The 19,842-nt window shown below is 36.7% G+C and overlaps 1 protein-coding gene and 1 pseudogene across 1 annotated transcript in view; one reads left to right on the top strand and one right to left on the bottom strand.

Moving 5' to 3' along the window:
* The window catches only part of NAALAD2 (N-acetylated alpha-linked acidic dipeptidase 2), a 45,198-nt gene extending 27,973 nt beyond the window's left edge, over positions 1-17,225 (bottom strand). Inside the window, exons 1-7 of the mRNA XM_060160202.1 lie at positions 17,036-17,225; positions 16,239-16,350; positions 9,553-9,739; positions 8,336-8,437; positions 7,506-7,631; positions 5,164-5,350; positions 921-1,014 (exon numbers count right to left, since the gene is read on the bottom strand). Of these exons, the coding sequence (XP_060016185.1) occupies positions 921-1,014; positions 5,164-5,350; positions 7,506-7,631; positions 8,336-8,437; positions 9,553-9,739; positions 16,239-16,350; positions 17,036-17,117 (890 nt within the window). The 5' untranslated portion in view covers positions 17,118-17,225. The remainder of the gene's footprint in view (positions 1-920; positions 1,015-5,163; positions 5,351-7,505; positions 7,632-8,335; positions 8,438-9,552; positions 9,740-16,238; positions 16,351-17,035) is intronic.
* Positions 17,110-19,307, top strand: LOC132526228 (heterogeneous nuclear ribonucleoprotein A1-like; annotated as a pseudogene).
* Positions 19,308-19,842: the final 535 nt, after the last annotated feature.

Here is a 19,842-nt window from a genome sequence, read left to right as displayed (position 1 = left end):
ACTGATAAGAGCCAAGGAGGGGAATTCCCTGGCGGTCCAGTGGTTAGGACTCGGCACTTTCACTGCCCGGGCCTGGGTTCAGTCCCAGGTCGGGGAACTAAGATCCCGCAAGCCCCACAGCATGGGCAAGAAAACAAAAAGAGCTAAGGAGAAAAAAACCCAACCAATATAATGAGGGGAAATGGGAAGCATCAGCCTTTCTACTTTTGACTTTATTTACATAGGGAAGCATTAGGTCCAAGAAATCCTGAATATGTGAAATTCATGACTGTGTTAAAGAGAAGAAATTTCTAGAAAAGCTGCTGATTATATAGTAGCCACTTACAAAGCAATTACCAAATTGTATTGGTACATACATTAAACAAAAATAGAAGTTAGGTGATTTGAAAAGCAACACAGTTATACAATACAATAATAACAAACATTAATTGAATATCATATTATAGATACTTTATATACATGATCTCATCTACTTCTCATAATAACTCTGTCAGGGAGAAACTATTTCTGTCTTCATTTTACAGAGAAGGAAACTGAGTCAGAGAAAGACTGAGTAACTGGTATAAGTTCACACATCTGGTAAGTGGTAGACATTACCACATTTTTAAAATGCAGGTCACATACAAATATCGAATGAAGATCTAAGAAAATCTAACTGCTTGAAAAATCTCAAATCAGTATTTTTATCTTTGGACATAGTTTTCCTTTTGAGACTTTCATTTGTAGCAAACAAAGTAATGTATTCTTATTATTTCTTAGTCATTAAACTGACTGCACTTCTCTTATGGAAAAAGAAGAAGATATGGTCTGTTTTTCCAATTTCAGGAGCCATTCTGATACAAAACATATTCGTTTTAGAAGAGAAAATGGGCATACTAGTGCAAAATATCATATTCTCAAATCCAAATAGAAAATTATACCGTAATAATATTTCTGCATCATTATATCCAATGGGATGTACAGGGATTTGAGGGATTCCCACTCCTTCTTCAACATCAAGTCTGAAAGTGTACTCTGCAAAAATCAATTGCATAAGAGGAAAACGATTGAAGAATCTGAGCAAGGGGTATAAAGGAATTTCTTTTATTACTATTGCAAATTAGCTATATGTTTGAAATGATATTCAAAATTTAAAGTTCCCCAAAAGTCAATTATTGTTTTATCTAATATGGTCTATTTAATTTGAAAGTAAGAAATTAAATCATTTACACTTTAATATAAAATCAGTTATAAGGATTACAGACTCCCCAACTTGCTTTGACATTTCACATAATTCTCTTGAATTTTACAAGAATATTTTATTTCCTCAAGGATATCTCAAATCCTTCTTAAAGAAGCTTCAGTTAACCAGATACCTGGAAAATGCATCCCAGATTCTGAAACTAAAAAAAATTAAAGGGAATTTATGAGATATTGTGAATAAGTGATAAGGTTCTTACTCAAACAATAACAATATTCTCCTTAAAGGAAGATGAAAAGTATTGTCAGGCTTAAAACCTAATTGGGACTTTGGCTTTCAGCCAAAATAGAGTTCTCTAGAGCATTATTACCACTATCTTAGAAAAAAGGGAGGTTTCAGGACTTCCCTGGTAGTCCAGTAGTTAAGACTCCAAGCTCCCAATGCAGTGGTCCCAGGTTTGATCCCTGTCGGGGAACTAGATCCCATATGCCACAACGAAGATCCTGCATGCCGCAACTAAGACCCAGAGCAGCCAAATAAATAAATAAATAAATATTTTTTAAAAAGAAGAAGAAAAAAGGGAGGTTTCAAACAAATGACATCAGATTCCACTTAAGAAAGTAAAAAAGAAGAGCAAATAAAGCAAAAATAAGCAGGAGAAAGGATATACTAAACATCAGAGCAGAAATCTAAGAAATAGGAAACAGAAAAATGATGGAGATTATCAATGAAATCCAAAGCTGGTTCTCTGAGAGGATTAATAAAATTGATAAATCTCTAGCAAGACAAATCAGGAAAAGAAGAAAAAAGATATAAATTGCTAATATCAGGAATAAAGACAAGAATAGCACTCCAGTACCTGCAGAGAAAGAGAGAAAAAGAGAAAGAGAGAGAATGTATTATGAACAACTCTAAACCCATAAATCTGACAACTTAGATGAAATGGACAAAATTCTTAAACAACACAAACTACCAAATCTCACTCAAGAATAAATAGATAACCTAAACAGCCATATATCTATTAAAGAAATTGAATTTGTAGTTAAAAACATTCCTGCGAAAAAAACACCAGGCCCATATGGCTTCACTGTAGGATTCTACAAACATTCACAGACAAAAATCAAACCCATTCTATATAAACACTTGCAGAAAAATGAAGAAGATGAAATAGTTCTTAACTCATTCCATGAAGCCAACATTACTGTTACCAAAATGAGACAGAGATATTACAAGAAAATAAATTGATAGCAATAAGGGATAAACAATATCCCTTATTACTAAAGACAGATTCTTAATAAAATTTTAGCAAAAATCCAATAATATACCAACACTATGAAAAGAATAATACATTGTGACCAAGTAGAGTCTGTCCCAGGATGTTGTGGTTTAACATTCAAAAATCAATCTGGGGAGTCCCCTGGTAGCTTAGTGGTTAGGATTCTGGGCTTTCACTGCATGGCCCAGGTTCAATACCTGGTTGCAGAACATCCTGCAAGCTGCGCAGTATGGCCAAAAAAAAAAAAACATCAATCTGTATGATTGAAAAAACATAAATATGAACAACTTAAGATCGCTTCAATAGATGCAGTAAAAGCATTTGACAAGGGGCTTCCCTGGTGGCACAGTGGTTGAGAACCCACCTGCCAATGCAGGGGACATGGGTTCAAGCCCTGGCCCGGGAAGATCCCACATGCCGCAGAGCAACTAAGTCCGTGTGTCACAACTACTGATCTTGTGTTCTAGAGCCTGCGAGCCACAACTACTGAAGCCTGCGTGCCTACAGCCCATGCTCCACAACAAGAGAAGCCACTGCAATGAGAAGCCCACACACCACGAGGAAGAGTAACCCCAGCTCGACACAACTAGAGAAAGCCCATGCATAGCAACGAAGACCCAACACAGCCAAAAATTAAAAAATTTTAAAAAGCATTTGACAAAATCCAATACATACTGCTAGTGAAATGAGATAAATGTGCTAAGATAAAACTCGTAGCACTTTAGAAGTGAACTTCCTCAATCTGATAAAAAGAATCTATAAAAAATATACAGCTACTATTATACTTAACAGAGAAAGACTAGGACAGTCTTTGGGGCAGGAACATGGCAAGGATATCTGCTCTAACAACTTTTTTCAGCAATGTTCTAGAGGTACCAGACGCTACAATAAGAAAAGAAAATAAAAGGCACCCAGATTAGAAACAAAGAAATAAAACTGTCTTTATTTGCTGATGACATGATCATCTATGCAAAAACTCTGACAGAATCCACAAAAACCTAGTAGGATGAATTAGTTTAACAAGTTTTCATAATACAAGATCAATATATTTCTTCTAAAAATAAAATAGGGCTTCCCTGGTGGCACAGTGGTTGAGAATCTGCCTGCCAATGCAGGGGACACGGGTTCGAGCCCTGGTCTGGGAGGATCCCACATGCCGCGGAGCAACTAGCCCCGTGAGCCACAACTACTGAGCCTGCACGTCTGGAGCCTGTGCTCCGCAACAAGAGAGGCCGTGATAGTGAGAGGCCCACGCACCGCGATGAAGAGTGGCCCCCGCTTGCCACAACTAGAGAAAGCCCTCGCACAGAAACGAAGACCCAACACAGCCATAAATTAATTAATTTATTTATTTATTAAATTAAAAATAAAATAACATTTCTATTTACTAGCAATGACCAACTGGAAATTGAAATTTAAAATGTAATTTAAAACAGCATAAAACTTTGAAATTTGTATGGGTAAATGTGAAAATAGACATGCATGGTCTGTACAGTGAAACTACAAACATGCTGAGAGAAAGTAAAGAATACCTAAGTAAATGGAGAGTTGTGCCATATTCATGGATCAGAAGATTCAATATTTTTAAAATGTCAATTCTGCTCAAACTGATCTATAGGTTTAATTCAATCTCAAATCAACCTCCCAGGAGACTTTTTGGTAGAAATTGATAAGTTGGTTCTAAAATTCACATGGGAAGGACCTAGAATAGCTACCAAAACTTTGAAAAAGAATTGTAACTTGGAGGATGTACATATCTATTAGAACGTAAAGTTAACAAGATTGACCATACTAAGTGTTGACGACGGTGTAGCAGCTGGAACACTCATACACTGCTGCTGCAATGTAAAATGGTACAACCAATTTGGAAAACAATTTGAAAATCATCTATCATATTATCCAGCCGTGCAATTTCTATGTATTTACTCAAGAGAAGTAAAAACATATGTACATATAAAGACTTGCATACAACTGTTCATAGCTTTATGTGTAATATCTCCAAAACTTAAAGCAATCCAAATTTCCAACAAAAAGTAAATGAATAAACAAACTGTAGAGTATCCATTCAATGGAATCCCATTCATCAAAAAAAAAAAGAAATGAAATACTGACACAGACATCAACATAAATTAATCTCAAAATAACTATACTGACAGAAAGAAAATCAATGATTTCCTAGGGATTGGCAGGGAGGGGGTAGGGTTGAGAGGAAGGCTGTACAAAAAGATGAGAGGAAACTTTTTTGGGTAATGGATATGTTCATTATCTTGATTGTGGATATGGTTATGCAGATGTCAAAACTTTTCACATTTCACATAGTAAATAACACAAAAAACCCATTGGTATTTTTAAAAATAGAAATACATGATCTACAGAAGAATAAAATCGTTAGACAATTCAGAAACCCTAAGTTCTGGTTTGGTAAGAGTAATATTACTTTGGACATAAGAATCTGTGTTTCTGAACCTCTACTAAAGGTAGAGAGAGAATTGAACTGACCCCTTCCCCTCTCCATGTCCTCACTTCATGAAAATTTAAAACTGAAATAAAAGGGAAATGCTTTTGAATTCCTAGCAATAGCAATCCAAAATATAATTGCACACAGTTTTAATGTTATTCTATAGATGCTTGCTTGCTTTTATGCCTTCTATAAGGGCAAGTAATATTTTTGCAAAAATGAGTGGACCATAACAGGCTTATCTATTACCTTTAGCTGGATAGCCTGGAGTGAGCGGGTCACCAGCACCATTCAAGTTTAACACATTCCCTCTCTGGGCTGCAGTTCCAGGAAGGTTCCATCCTTTTGGGTATGGCTGTACCCCAGGGGCAGAGTAGTCAGCTGGATCGGAGTACAAGATGATTCCTTTGGCTCTTGCTAACATGGCATTTTTAACCTACAGGGGCAATGTGCAATCCATAATGTAGAAATGGAAAATGACTGATTTACAAATCTAAGAACAAATCAATTTAATGACATAAGGAAATATATACACTTTTATCATCACATTGTTACACATTCAGTTCTCTTTGCCTTGAATACAATTTCTGTCTTGGTAGACTTAACAACTCTCATTATTCAACATAATTCCAAACAAGTTATTGCCTTTTCTGTGAAGCATTCCTATTATCACTCAAACTGCAAAATTAATGTCTCCCTTCTTGGTACGTCTTCTATATTTTGTATATAATTACATTACTAGATGGATTAAAGCATTATAAAATACGTTTTAAACATCTTTCTCCCCTACTACATTGAGGCTGTTTTTGAGAATGGGACCCTGTCTTACTCTTTTTTAACTATATACCCTCCAACATTTAGTACATCATAGAGTAAGCATGATGTAAATATTTGTGGAACTAAACTAATTTAAAATTCTACACAGGTGAAGTCCCTGGCGGTCCACTGTTAACACTCTGCAGTCTCACTGCAGAGGGCCCGGGGTCAATCCCTGGTTGGGGAGCTAAGATACCACAAGCCACGCCGTGTGGTCAAAAAATAAATAACATAACATAAAACATAAAATTCTACACAGAACATAGTGTGTGAAACATTGCCCATAGTGTTTGTAAACATTTTTTCTAACAATTCAAACTGACCACAAATAGGAAAATCTCTCCTGTAAGATACTGAATTCTTTATTACCAGAAGTATTATAGCGAATGATAGATAACTATCAGTCAACTTAAACACTTTCCAGTATTCAGAAAGCACTCTTTTATAATATTAGAAAGAGTAAAATCTGGCACAACTCAATGATGCCCATCAAACTTTTGAAATAATACACAATTGACCCTTGCACAATGCAGGGTTAATCCAAGAATAACTTATAGTTGGCCCTCTGTATCCGCCATTCCTCTGCATCCGCGGGTTTAACTAACGTCCAACCATGTAGTATTGTACTACTTATTATTGAAAAATATCCACGTATATGTGGACCCATGCAGTTCAAATCTGTGTTGTTCAAGAGTCAACTGTGCATTATGATTTAGTCATTCAACTTCTAGGAATGAATCTATATTACAAAAATCTTCACACGAATGTTCAAGTACATATGGACAAAGATGCCAACAATATAGTTATTTTAATAGTAACAAATTTAAGACAAGCCAAGGATCTGTCAACAGAGCAATGGTTAAATAAACTGCTTATCAATTCTGTGAAATACTACATAGCCATCTAAGTAATGAGGTATTTACTTGATAAGCAGTTACCGAGAAATTACTAAGTACCGGTAACTATCCTAAGCGCTGTCAAACCTAAAGTCGATTAATCCTACTGTGGATTCTAAGAGATTAGTGTTATTATTAGCATTCCTATTTCATATATGAGGAAACACTGGCACAGAGAGGTTAACTAACTTGCTCACAGGAAAAGATCTAGAGAATAGGGGGCCCAGACCAGATCAGAACCCAGGTTGTATGGATCTAGCTACCTATACTCTTAACCACTTTATTATACAACTCTCAATGTGTTGACATGGAAGAATACCCTTGAGTTATTATTGAGAGAAAAAATAAAGTTATATAATATATAGTATCTAATGCCCTCTTTGTAAAAAAAAAAATTATGTAATATGAGTATATGGAGAATACTTATATTCATATAATATATTCATATTTCATAGGCCTGGAAAGACCTGTTAAGATTGATTATGTCTGGGCACGAAATTGAGTAATACATGGGAGATTTTCATTTTTTAGGTTATACAGAATTTCTTCAATTAAATAAAAAATAACATTGCTTTGGTAATAAAACTATTAAGAATAATTTCCCTTTCTAGATATGTGAGGTAGCAAAAAACAAACAAAAAAACCTCAAAAATAAACCAGGATTTTCTGTGCAACCATGAAAATAGCAAATTTACATATATATATATATATGTGTGTGTGTGTGTGTGTGTGTATATATATATATATATATATATATATATATATATATATATATATATATATATAAAGCAATTTTGGAAACCATAATGCAAGCTGATCACTTATATTCACAGGTTATATCCTGTCTTTTTCCCTCTAGAAAAGCAAGTAACACAATACTTTATTTCCTCTGAAGATTTTCCCATATCTTGCAATAACAATTTTTCCAGTGCAGTTGATATTCATCTCTCTTTCTAGTTTGAAAAAGTCTTCAGTACGAGCGTAGTTCACATATACAAGCTCCCCCTGTAGGAAAACAAAAATCAAACAAAATAAAAAATACATAATACCGCTATAATTAAAGAGGAAACCAAAGAATAAGTTTGCTCCGCAATACTGCATCATCAAAAGTTATCTTTCCTGCCTTGGGCTTAATAAACAGATCCATGCTAATTCTGTAGAAGTCTTTAAAAATATTTCAGTATCCTGAAAGTTTAAAAAAAAAAAAGACAATATGTAAAACATTTTAGACAGTGTGCTCTGTCTTGAGGAAATTATTAGCATATCCTGAGCCATGGGAAATAGGATAAATAAAAGTAATTTTTAAAATCCTAACTATGTTTGATTTCCAACCATGGTATTAATTTAAGAATTTCTGTGGTATGATTTATAAATTCAGATCTATAAATCTATAACAAAGTCAGACTATGAACAAAGGAAAAAAGCTTGAAAACCATCTATTGTTGTTACTGAATTAAAGACATGTTCAGCAGTTTCTTAATTATTTCAAAGAGTGGCATCTGCTTATCAGGGTCCAATTTTCATGTACTTATTTTCTTTATTTTTTTCTTTTTCTTTTTTAAAAATTATTTTTAGGAAGGCTGTATATAGCATCAAACCTCAAAGTATGAATTAGCATGTATGATCCACCTAATCTTGGTTTTAGTCCTCTACATAGGTTTCTTTAAAAAAGATTTAAACAGTTGAATAAAAAATGTCTTTTATTTTACCTCTGGTGTGCCCTGCGGTGAAAAGGCATTATAGGGTGGTACAATATTTTTAACATCCTCATATCCATCTGGTGGTGGCTCATGGTATGATGTATTGAAAACCTAGCAAGAATTGAAACACATGAAGTTAGAATTATTTCAGATTGCTATTAAGGAATAATGCATTTTGTGGGCAAAAGACCTAAATAGACACTTCTCCAAAGAAGACATACAGATGTCAAACAGACACAGGAAAAGATGCTCAACATTGCTAACCATCAGAGAAATGTAAATGGAAACCACGATGAGGTATCACCTCACAGTGGTAAGAATGGCAATCATCAAGAAGTCTACAAACAACATATGCTTGAAAAAACCATAATGGAAAAGAATATAAAAAAAAGAATGTCTCTATGTGTATAACTGAGTCACTTTGCTGTAAAGCAGAGATTGGCATAGCATTGTAAATCAACTATACTTCAAAGAAATTTTAAAAAAACAAATGCTGGAAAAGGTGTGGAGAAAAGGGAACCCCCCTACACTGTTAGTGGGAATGTAAGTTGGTACAGCCACTATGGAGAACAGTATGGAGGTTCCTTAAAAAACTAAAAATAGAGCTACCATATGATTCAGCAATCCTACTCCTGGGCATATATCCAAAAAAGACAAAAAATCTAATTCAAAAAGGTACATACACCCAAATGTTCACTATTTATGTTCACAATAGCCAAGACATGGAAACAACCCAAGTGCCCATCAACAGATGGTTGTTTTAATAAGATGTGGTTTATATATACAATGGAATATTACTCAGCCATAAAAAAAGAATGAAATTGCCATTTGCAGCAACATGGGTAGACCTAGAGAATATCATGCTAAGTGAAGTAAGTCAGAAAGAGGAAGACAAATATATGATATCACCTATATGTGGAATCTAAAAAATAATATAAGTGAATCTATATACAAAAGAGAAAGACTCACAGACATAGAAAATAAACTTATGATTACCAAAGAGGGAAGAGGGGGAGGGATAAAATAGGAGCATGGGATTAACAGATACACACTACTATATATAAAGTAGATAAGCAACAAAGATTTACTGTATAACACAGGGAACAATATTCAATATCTTATAATAACCTATAATGGAAAATAATCTAAAAATATATATATATTAAAAAAAAACTAAATCACTTTGCTATACACCTGAAAGTAACACAATATTGTAAAACAATCACCTCATTTCCATGTTCATCCGTGATTGATATGTAGTTGGCATTTGTCTCATTAGGGTAAGACAGGAGAACATCATAATGAACCAACTTGGCTGAATCCAGTCCAGATTTCTTCCACTGGGTTTGGATTTTCTTGGCCAGCAGCAAATTTTGTTCTGTTCCTGCCAGATGAGGTAGCTCTGTAAAAGAACTAAAATGAAAATAAAAGGAGGAGTTAAAGACTATATTCAGAAAATGTACCTAAGAACTATTCTAGATGCATAACTCATATTTTAGGCATTAAGTTATCATTTCTATAACAGGGATATAAAAAACCCAGCTAGAGCTTTCTAGAGATGCCAGTTTTTAAATATTTGTGTGTCACTGCAGTTTTCACACTATGTTCCCACAGAAAAGAACACATCCCATGGTGAACACATTCAATCAGCAGAGGTTTGGGTATGAGAAAACATGCTGGAAGGATGGCATGCGTCTACATCAGTGGTGCTAACTTCTTGCTGCTTAACAGGAAATGAGGACATTCTGAAAAACAGATCATAATGTTTGCCAGAGACCAGTTGGGCAGTCTTGTTAACATACATTTCTACTGCTGTTTTCATCCTATTGTACGCAGTTGTCTATTTATCTCATTGAAAGTAGAGTCCATGCAATTTTATTTGTATATTCCCTAATGCTCAATACTGGCCTGTTACCCAGGAATTACACAATACAGGTTTGTTGAACTGAATTTGAGCAATGTTCTCTAGGTTCTGAGTCTAAATGATTTGGAACAGTTAAATGACTTCACAAACATAGTTCTAAATGAAATTCACTTGGCTTGAGGTAAATAATATTTTAAAAGTTTCCCAAACCCTCTCCCTCCATAAGTAGGGTAATGATACTTTCGTAGATTGTTTTTTTAATCAATCATAGTACAACCAAAAAAGACAGACAGTAAAGAAAAACCAGTACTTATTGAAAACTTACTATATGCCAGGAACTGGAACAGGTATTTCACCTGGGCTTTCTCATTCAATCCTCACCACCCTTCTGCCATTGTCCCCGTTTTGCAAATAAGGAAACAGAGAGTAGTTAAATACCTTGTCCATAATTTCCTAAGTATTAAATGCCAGGGCTGGCATCTGAAAGTTGCAGTTGTCTGACCTTGAGAAATTGTGTTATTTTTAAATCATTTATCTGATCATTTTGATCAACTGCTTTTAAAAGCCTTCTATCTTCTACATTATAAAGTTCACACTAGGCATGGCATTTGCGCCCTTTTTCAACTAATCCACTGTTTCACCTTTCCAGCTTCATTTCCCACCACTCACCTTATAAACTTCTTCACTCTATATCATTTAATATGTTAATTGGTCTCCTAAAATGACCACCATTGTTAGCCTTTGCACAAGATCTTCTCTCAGACATAAATATCATCCTATTTACATGAATCTCCCTGTATCACCACTGCTAAAATATGCTTAAATATAGAGATTATTACCAAAGATAAAGAACATTTCACAAAGATAAAAGGTTAGTTCTGTCTTGAAGACATAATATTAATGTGTATATGTCTAATAAATGAGTTTCATAATACATAATGCAAAAATTAACAGAATTAATGGGGGAAATAGACAATTTCACATTCCTGGAGGAGACTGTAACACTATTCTTGACAGAATTTGATCCCCCCAAAAAGTCAGTGAAGAAATAAAGGAATCACCATAGTAATCCGCTAAAGCAGAAAACAAGAAAAGTTATATGATCATATAAATTGTTGCAGAAAAACTGAAACTGAGCGGGGCCCTACAGGCTTCCAGGCACGGAGGCCTTTTTGTCCACCATTTCTTGTAGGCAAGACTCCAGCCTCCACGACATTCCAACAGTTGCAAATCAAAGGAGGAGCAGCCAGGAAACCACCTGAGGCCCTGCACACACCCTAATCTTGTCAGCAACCCCACCCTTTTGAAACTCTGCAGAAGAAAGAAGAATGCAGGACTGTTACTGCCTTGATCCTTATCACATACCCCTGACCAGGAGCCCTGACTATAAGACCTCTCCCTATTCCCCAGGGAGAGGGACACAGTTCCTGAGATGCTAGCCTGCTGTGTTCCCCTCTTGGCCTGGCAAATAATAAAGCCACCCTTTCTTTTTCCTCCAAAACTCTGCCTCTGTATCTCATCTCAGCATTGATGTACAGGGAGCCAAGATTTTGGGAGCAAAACCATTTTACAACTTCCAACTAAAGTGTGTCACTGGCCATCTGGCTCTACAAGGATTAGCTCAGCCACTGCATTTGCTGATCTCCAACACACTCTGAAAGGAATTCAGGGTGGAGATCAGGAATGAGATACCCTATGCTCTGGGAAAAACTGGCAGAACAGGCCTTCAGATAGTTAGATATTTTCAGGAGAAAATTTTATTTACCCAATTTCTTGTATCTTCTCATACATAGAAAAGCACTAAAATTATTAACGGAGGTATCTGCTCCTTGTGACTAGCAGCAACCTTCTTGTTACTAGTAGCAACCGTGTACCAAGATGTGCGCTTGATTGCATGCACCCCCTTCACTAAAATCATATATATATGGACCTGGACCTCCACCCATCCCCACCTCCACCTCTTGGGAGAAGTTCTGCAGAGCTATCTGAGAGAATGTCTCCTGGGTATAGTCTTCTGTAAGTCCGCAAATAACAGTGAACTCACAGCTCTCTCATGTTGTGCTTTTTTCTCTTTTCCAGTTGACACAATATTTAATACCCATTCATGATTTTAAAAAAAACAACAAACCTCTTAGCAATCTTGGAATAGAGGGACATTTCCTTAAGTCAGTAAAGAATATCTACAAAAAATCTACATATAACATCACACTTAATGGGGAAACTCTGAATGCTTTCCCACTAAGATCAGACATAGGGAAAGAATGTTTGCTCTCATCGCTTTTATTCAATGCAGTACTGGAACTACAATCAGCACAATAAGGACTATATATATATATATATATATATGGCATACAGTTTGAAAACAGAGAAATAAAATGGTCCCTATTTGAAGACGGCCTGATTTTCTACATAGAAAGTAAATCCTAATGAATCTACAAAAACTCCTAGAACTAACACATGAGTTTAGACAAGCCACAGAATGCAAAATCAACAGTATTTCTATATACTAGCAACAAAAATGTGAAAACTGAAATTAAACACAATATGATTTTACATCTGCTGCAAAGACAATGAAATACTTCAATATAAAGGTAACAATACATATACAAGATCTGCATCCTGAAAATTGCAAAATGTTGTTAAAGGAAGACCTAAATAATTGTAGAGACTTACCATAATCATGGATGGAAAGTCGAGACATAGTAAAACTGCGAAGTGCCCCTAAATTGCTCTGTAAGATTAAAGCAATTCTTATCAAAATCTCATCAAGGATTTTTCTAGATATAGATATATTTATTCTATATTTTATATGAATAGGCAAATGATATAGAAAAATAAAGTGGGATGAATCATCCTATGCATTGTTAAGGCTTACTACATAACTTCAGTAATCAAGACAACATGGTATTGGCAGGGAGTAGACACATAGATCAGCAGAGCATCAGAGAACTCAAAGAGACTCACACAGATATGCCCAAATGATTATTGACAAAGGAGCAAAAGCAATGGATAGCCTTTCAACAAATGGGGCTAGAACAACCGGACATCTACAGGTAAAAAACGAATGACCCTCAACCAAGCATTACACCTTATGCAAAAATTAACTCTAAAATGAATCACAAAATATATTGTAAAATGTAAACTATAAAATTTGGGGGTAAAAAGAGGAGAAAAGGGATCTAGGGCTAGACAAAAAGTTCTTAGACATGAACCCAAGAGCGTGATCTATAGAATGAAAAATTGATAAATTAGACCTTATTAAAATTAAACACTTCTGATGTGCAAACAACCCAGTTAAGGTGTGAAAAGACAAATAACAGACTAGGAAAACTATCTGTACACCACAAAGCCAACAAAAGACTTGTATATGGAAAATATAAAGAAACCTCAAAGCTCAGTAGAAAAAAAAAAAGTATCCAAATAGTGAATAGGTCAAAGGCATGAACAGACATTTCACTGCAGATGGTATACAGATGGTGAATAAGCACAGGAAAAGATGTTCAATATCATTAGGTACTAGGGAATGCAAATTAAAACCATAATAAGGTATCTCTATGTACCTGTCAGAATGGGTAAAATTGAAAAGAGTAATAATTCCAATGAAAAATATAAAATGATATAGCCATACTATAGTTTGGCAGATTCTTCAACAACTAAAAGTGTACTTTTCCTACAAACAAGCAATTTTCACTCGGGGGTACTTATCCCAGAAAAATGAAAACCTATGATTACATAAAAGCTGTACATGAATGTTAATGGCAGCTTTATTCATAATAGCCAACAAGTGGAAGCAAAACAAATGTCCCTCAGTGGGTGAAAAGTTAAACTGTAGTACATCCCTATGATGAATGAAGAGACTGAAAGACTCTTCCAAATTTATCTACAGATTCAATGTAATTTTAATCAAAGTTCCAGCAGGCTTTTTTTTTTGATAGGAATTGAGAAGTTGATTCTAAAATTTATTTGGATATGCAAATGACTTAAAACAGTCAAAGCAATTTTTAAAAAGAAAAATTTGTAGGATTAACTCTACCTGATTTTCAGACTTACTATTAAGCTAGACTAAACCAGATAGTGTGGTACTGAGATATATAGATTAATAGATCAATAGAAGAAAATATAAAATCAAAAAAACAGGCCATGGATTTATGGTCAAGTGATTTTGGACCAAGTACCAAGGCAATTCAACAGGGAAAGAAAAGTTTTTAAACAAATCTTGCAGGAATAATTAAATAATTGTATTTAAAAAATCATCAACTCTTACATCATACCACACACAAAAATTAACTTGAAGTGGATCATTGACCTAAATGTGCAAGCTAAAATTACAAAACTTCTAAAAAAAAATAATATAAGAAAATCTTCACAACTTCTCATAGGCCTAGATAGGACACAGAGTATGAAACATAAGACAAAAATTGTTCAACTGGAGTTTATCGAAATTAAATATCTCTGCCCTTCAAAAACTCCACTAGGAAAACAAAAAAAGCCAACCATAGAACAGAAGAAAATATTCACAAAGATGTCTGACAAAAGAATGTATAAAGAAAGAACTCCTATACTCAATAATAAATCAAAACAATTTAAAAATTTTAAAAAAGTGAACAGAGACCCTATAAAACAAGATATATAAATGTCCAATAAGTGCATGAGAAGAGGGGTGGGATAGGGATGTTGGGAGGGAGACGCAAGAGGGAGGAGATATGGGGATATATGTATATGTATAGCTGATTCACTTTGTTATACAGCAGAAACTAACACACCATTGTAAAGCAATTATACGCCAATAAAGATGTTAAAAAAAAAAAGAAAACGCAAATTAAAACCACAATGAGATACTAGTACATACTCACTAAAATGGTTAAAATGAAAACAACTGACAATACTAGTTAGGAATGTAAAATGGTACAACCACTTTTGAAACCTGTTTGCCATTTTCTCAAAAAGTTAAACACGTGCTTATCATCCAACACAGCCATTCAAAAAGAAACGAAATCATATGTAAACATATGCTCATAGCAACTTTGTTCACAATAATGAAAAACTAAAAACAACCCCAGATCCATCAACTACATGTTGGAGTCTCTCCATTCAATAGAATACTACTCAGCAATAAAAAGCAATAAACTACAGATACATGCAACAACCTGGATGAATTCCAAAATCATTCATTATGCTGAGTGAAAGACACAAAACAGCACATACTGTATGATTCTATTTATATAAAGTTCTAGAAAATATAAAGGAGTCCAAAGGAAGGGAGTTGAAGGGAGGAATAAACTGCAAAGGCATGATGTAAATTTTCTGTATCTTAATTGAGGAGGTGGTTTGCTGAGTATATTGTGCATCTGTCAATACTCTCAAATCGTAGGCGTTATATGGATGCAGTTTATTTTATGTAAATTATGATTCAATAAATTTTTTTTAATGATACTCCTTTGAAAGAGTCGGAATATAGAAATAAATGTCATAACTGCCTTCAAGGAATTCATAATCACTCCCCTGGATGAATGTCACTCCTCCTCTTGCCAAGAGACTGGTGGGTTTGCACTGATCCTTTTGCTTTCACTTTGTCCTATTTGTGTTACTTAAATTTGCAACACAGGATAAAGGTTTAATTTGTAGTGGACAGAATCTGAAACTTTAATCTCCTTTCCTCTAAATCAGAGTTTACAACCATCTTCCTCTTCCTGGCAGAATATGACATTTAAATAAAATTCCTGATTAAACCCAGGCACGGGGAACAAAGAATAACATTGAGCTGCAGTCCAAAGTACATGAAGCTGAAACATCTCTTAATAAAGTAACCAGATACTTTTTCTGCAGATGAAGTTGGGGAAGAAAGGCTCCTTCAACATTCAAGTAGATTTGACTCCAAGAATGGAATAAAGGAACATTTAAACTACCATGATGTGGTATCACATTAATGTGATATCATATACTTTCATACAAAGGTTACCCACATGAATAAAATCAGTTTTCATACAGTTCTCACTCTGCAATATTTTAAACACTATTTTTAAGATCAAATATATGAAACAAACTTACCGAAGAAATGATTTAATATTTTCAGCTTTCATCTCAGACACCAGTTTCCACCTTAGATTTTGGTGAGTGTCCCCTGAAGTGGCTGTTTCTTTGAGAGGCTTACTAAGCCAGCCTGGGAGGAGAATATATACACATAAGCATACTACATACACAAGAAATTGCTTTTGACTTTTATAAGAACTAGAAGCCAAAGGGGAAGAAGGAAAAAAAAAAAAAAAGCCCTTACCTAAGAAACAGATCATGGTGAGCTTTACAAAAACATTCATACCAAATGCAGAAAACCTTCAAATTCTGATGTGTAACTTTGAGTTGGTTAAACGAGTTTTAGGTGAGGGCTATTCTTTTCATTTTCCCATGAGTTATGCATCAAGGCACGGGTCTTTACCTTTCTTGTTCTCCCACAGGGGTTAAGTTCATAGCACAGTGCCTGACACACAGGGAGCATTCGACAAATATTTATGTAATAAATGATGACAGAAGGGCAGTTGAAAGTTTTGACTCATTAATGGTCTTGGAAATGAAATCATCTTTTTGACCCCTGCGGATAGTGGCAACTCTAAATTGTCTTAACAGCCCTTAACAGTACCCTGAACTCAGCGAGCATTTAATGAATTTGAATTTCTGGCACACTTTATTAAGAAGGCCGAAATGCATTCCACTCAGTTTCCGGTTGGGCTGAAATTCAAGGAGCTCAGCCGGCCCGGCGCCCAGCGCGCAGCCCAGCTCTTCAGCCCCAGGCTCTACCGCTTTCCTCCGGGGAGGCTGGAGGGATCCGGGGAAGGGGTCGGTACACTTACCCACCATAAATCCACCCAGGAAAGACGCCAGCGCTGCAGCCAAGCACACCCAGAGGTGTAGACGACCCCTGGACTTGGCCATGGCTTCCTCGGGACTGAGCAGGAGGTGCCGGCTACCGGAGCGAGCCTCGGGAATGAGGGCGAACAGAGAGAGCGCGCCCGGGAACGCGGGGAACGCCCAGGTTGCGGCAGACCGTGGCCTCCGCTGACCTTCCTCAAAGCCCTGCCTCTGCTCTCCTGGTGGGTCCAGAGGCGAATGGAAACCGGCCCCAAACTCCTGGCTCCTGCGATCTCCAGGGGGCCTCGAGGGGAGAGAGGAAGCCCTGCAGGAGGAGGACACATTCTTTTTGCTGGCAGGCAACGCCCATTCTGTTGATCCTGGACAAAGTCTGCGTTCGGGGAGACTACTGAAAATGTCCCTGCTTGTTCCCTGAAGAACTCTACTTACCAGCCTCATTCCAGGAGCTGCCAGATGCATTTAACTGCAGCTTTTTCTTCCCTGTTTATTGCCCTGCTGCCAGATTCTGACTAATTTATAACTGGTCACACTTGGGCAGCATTTCTGGTTCTGGCTGCTCTGTGATAACACATTAGTTTCTTAACCACATATAACCTCAAAACTGACGGGAGATACGTTCGGTAGATTACTCCTTTCTGCTCGTGGACGCCGCCGAGTAAGCATCGTTGATGTCTCCCCCCACCTCCACTGCCATCATGTCTAAGTCAGAGTCACCCAAAGAGCCCGAACAGCTGCGGAAGCTCTTCAGCGGAGGTTTGAGCTTTGAAACAACCGATGAGAGTCTGAGGAGCCATTGTGAGCAGTGGGGAGCGCTCACAGATTGTGTGGTAATGAGGGATCCAAACACCAAGCGCTCCAGGGGCTTCGGGTTTGTCACATGTGCCACTGTGGAGGAGGTGGATGCGGCCATGAATGCAAGGCCACACGAGGTGGATGGAAGAGTGGTGGAACCAAAGAGGGCCGTCTCAAGAGAAGATTCTCAAAGACCTGGTGCTCACTTAACTGTGAAAAAGATTTCTGCTGGTGGCATTAAAGAAGACACTGAAGAACATCACCCAAGAGATTATTTTGAACAGTATGGGAAGATTGAAGTGACTGAAATCATGACTGATCGAGGCAGTGGCAAAAAGAGAGGCTTTGCTTTCGTAACCTTTGATGACCATGACTCTGTAGACAAGACTGTCATTCAGACACTGTGAATGGCCACAACTGTGAAGTAAGGAAAGCCCTATCTAAGCAACAGATGGCTAGTGCCTCATCCAGCCAAAGAGGTCTAAGTGGTTCTGGAAACTTTGGTGGTGGTCGTGGAGGGGGTTTTGGTGGGAATGGCAGCTTTGGTCATGGAGGAAACTTCAGTGGTCAAGGTGGCTTTGGTAGCAGCCGTGGTGGTGGTGGCTATGGTGGCAGTGGGGATGGCTATAATGGATTTGGTAATGATGGAAGCAATTTTGGAGGTGGTGGAAGCTACAATGATTTTGGCAGTCACAACAATCAATCTTCAAATTTTGGACCCATGAAAGGAAGAAACTTTGGAGGCAGAAGTTCTGGCCCCTATGGTGGTGGAGGCCAATACTTTGCCAAACCCCGAAACCAAGGTGGCTGTGGCGGTTCCAGCAGCAGCAGGAGCTGTGGCAGTGGCAGGAGGTTCTGATTACTGCCAGGAAACAAAGCTTAGCAGGAGAGGAGAGCCAGAAAAGTGACAGGGAAGCTACAGGTTACAACAGATTTGTGAGCTCAGCCAAGCACAGTGGTGGCAGGGCCTAGCTGCTACAAAGAAGACACGTTTTAGACAATACTCATGTGTATGGGCAAAAAAACTTGAGGGCTGTATTTGTGACTAATTGTAATTTCGGTTTATTTGGCCTCACTGTGTATCAGGCACAGGAACTTTTTTCAGTAACAGTTATACCCCCAATCTTCACTGCATTGTCTGAGACCCGGATAATCTTAGATAAGGCACTTTTCTTTGCTCCTAAAAAGTTGCCAGAAGGGTCTAGTTTCTTTTTCTTGCACTGCAATTGTTGATAAATGTATTTGATGGTTTTTCCTTCAGAAATTTTGTAGAAGAAATATAGGTTTCTGATAACTGTCAGACGATACTACTGAACTGGGTAACAAATTACAGAACTCTAATTGAAAAACTGATGGCTTCCTAAAACTGCTAACAGCAGATCAAGATCAACAAGAATCAATTACATTAATGATTGAATGAACTGATGAATATTATTATAATTTTTACGACTTTTTGTTTGAAACATTACTGGTTTTTTAATCCTTCATTTTCAGATATGAGGAAACCTTTCCTCTTGTGTAATGACACACGGCAATTTGGTAAATCATACTTTTGTATAATATCTTTGTATTTACATAAAGTCACTAATAATCTGTTCTCCTTGTAACAGGGCACAATTGGAAACACTGTTTACATTAACAAGGCTTTGACTGGAAGGCAATATTTGAGAATATGCATTGAATCAGATATGACCAGACAGCTTTAAGGAACTAAGATTGATTTTATGAAGCTATAAAGCCCCTTAGAAAACCAGCCTGGTACCTTGCTTACTTACAGTGTTCCTAGCAGCCTTACCGGGTGAGTAAGAATGGTCGCTTCCTGGCAGATGCAAGAACCTCAGGATATTTTGGGAACCTCAAGAAGAGAGAAATTCTCCCAAATCTATAAGTATTACATGCAAGTGTGATGGCAAATACTTGGCCTGGCTTGCTGGCCTTGAGAGCTATTAAAAATTCAGTCTGGGACTTCCCTGGTTGTCCAGTGGTTAAGACTCCA

This window comes from Lagenorhynchus albirostris, chromosome 9 (genome assembly GCF_949774975.1).
Source record: "Lagenorhynchus albirostris chromosome 9, mLagAlb1.1, whole genome shotgun sequence".
NCBI lineage: Eukaryota > Metazoa > Chordata > Mammalia > Artiodactyla > Delphinidae > Lagenorhynchus > Lagenorhynchus albirostris.
This window is presented reverse-complemented; position numbering and strand designations above follow the sequence as displayed.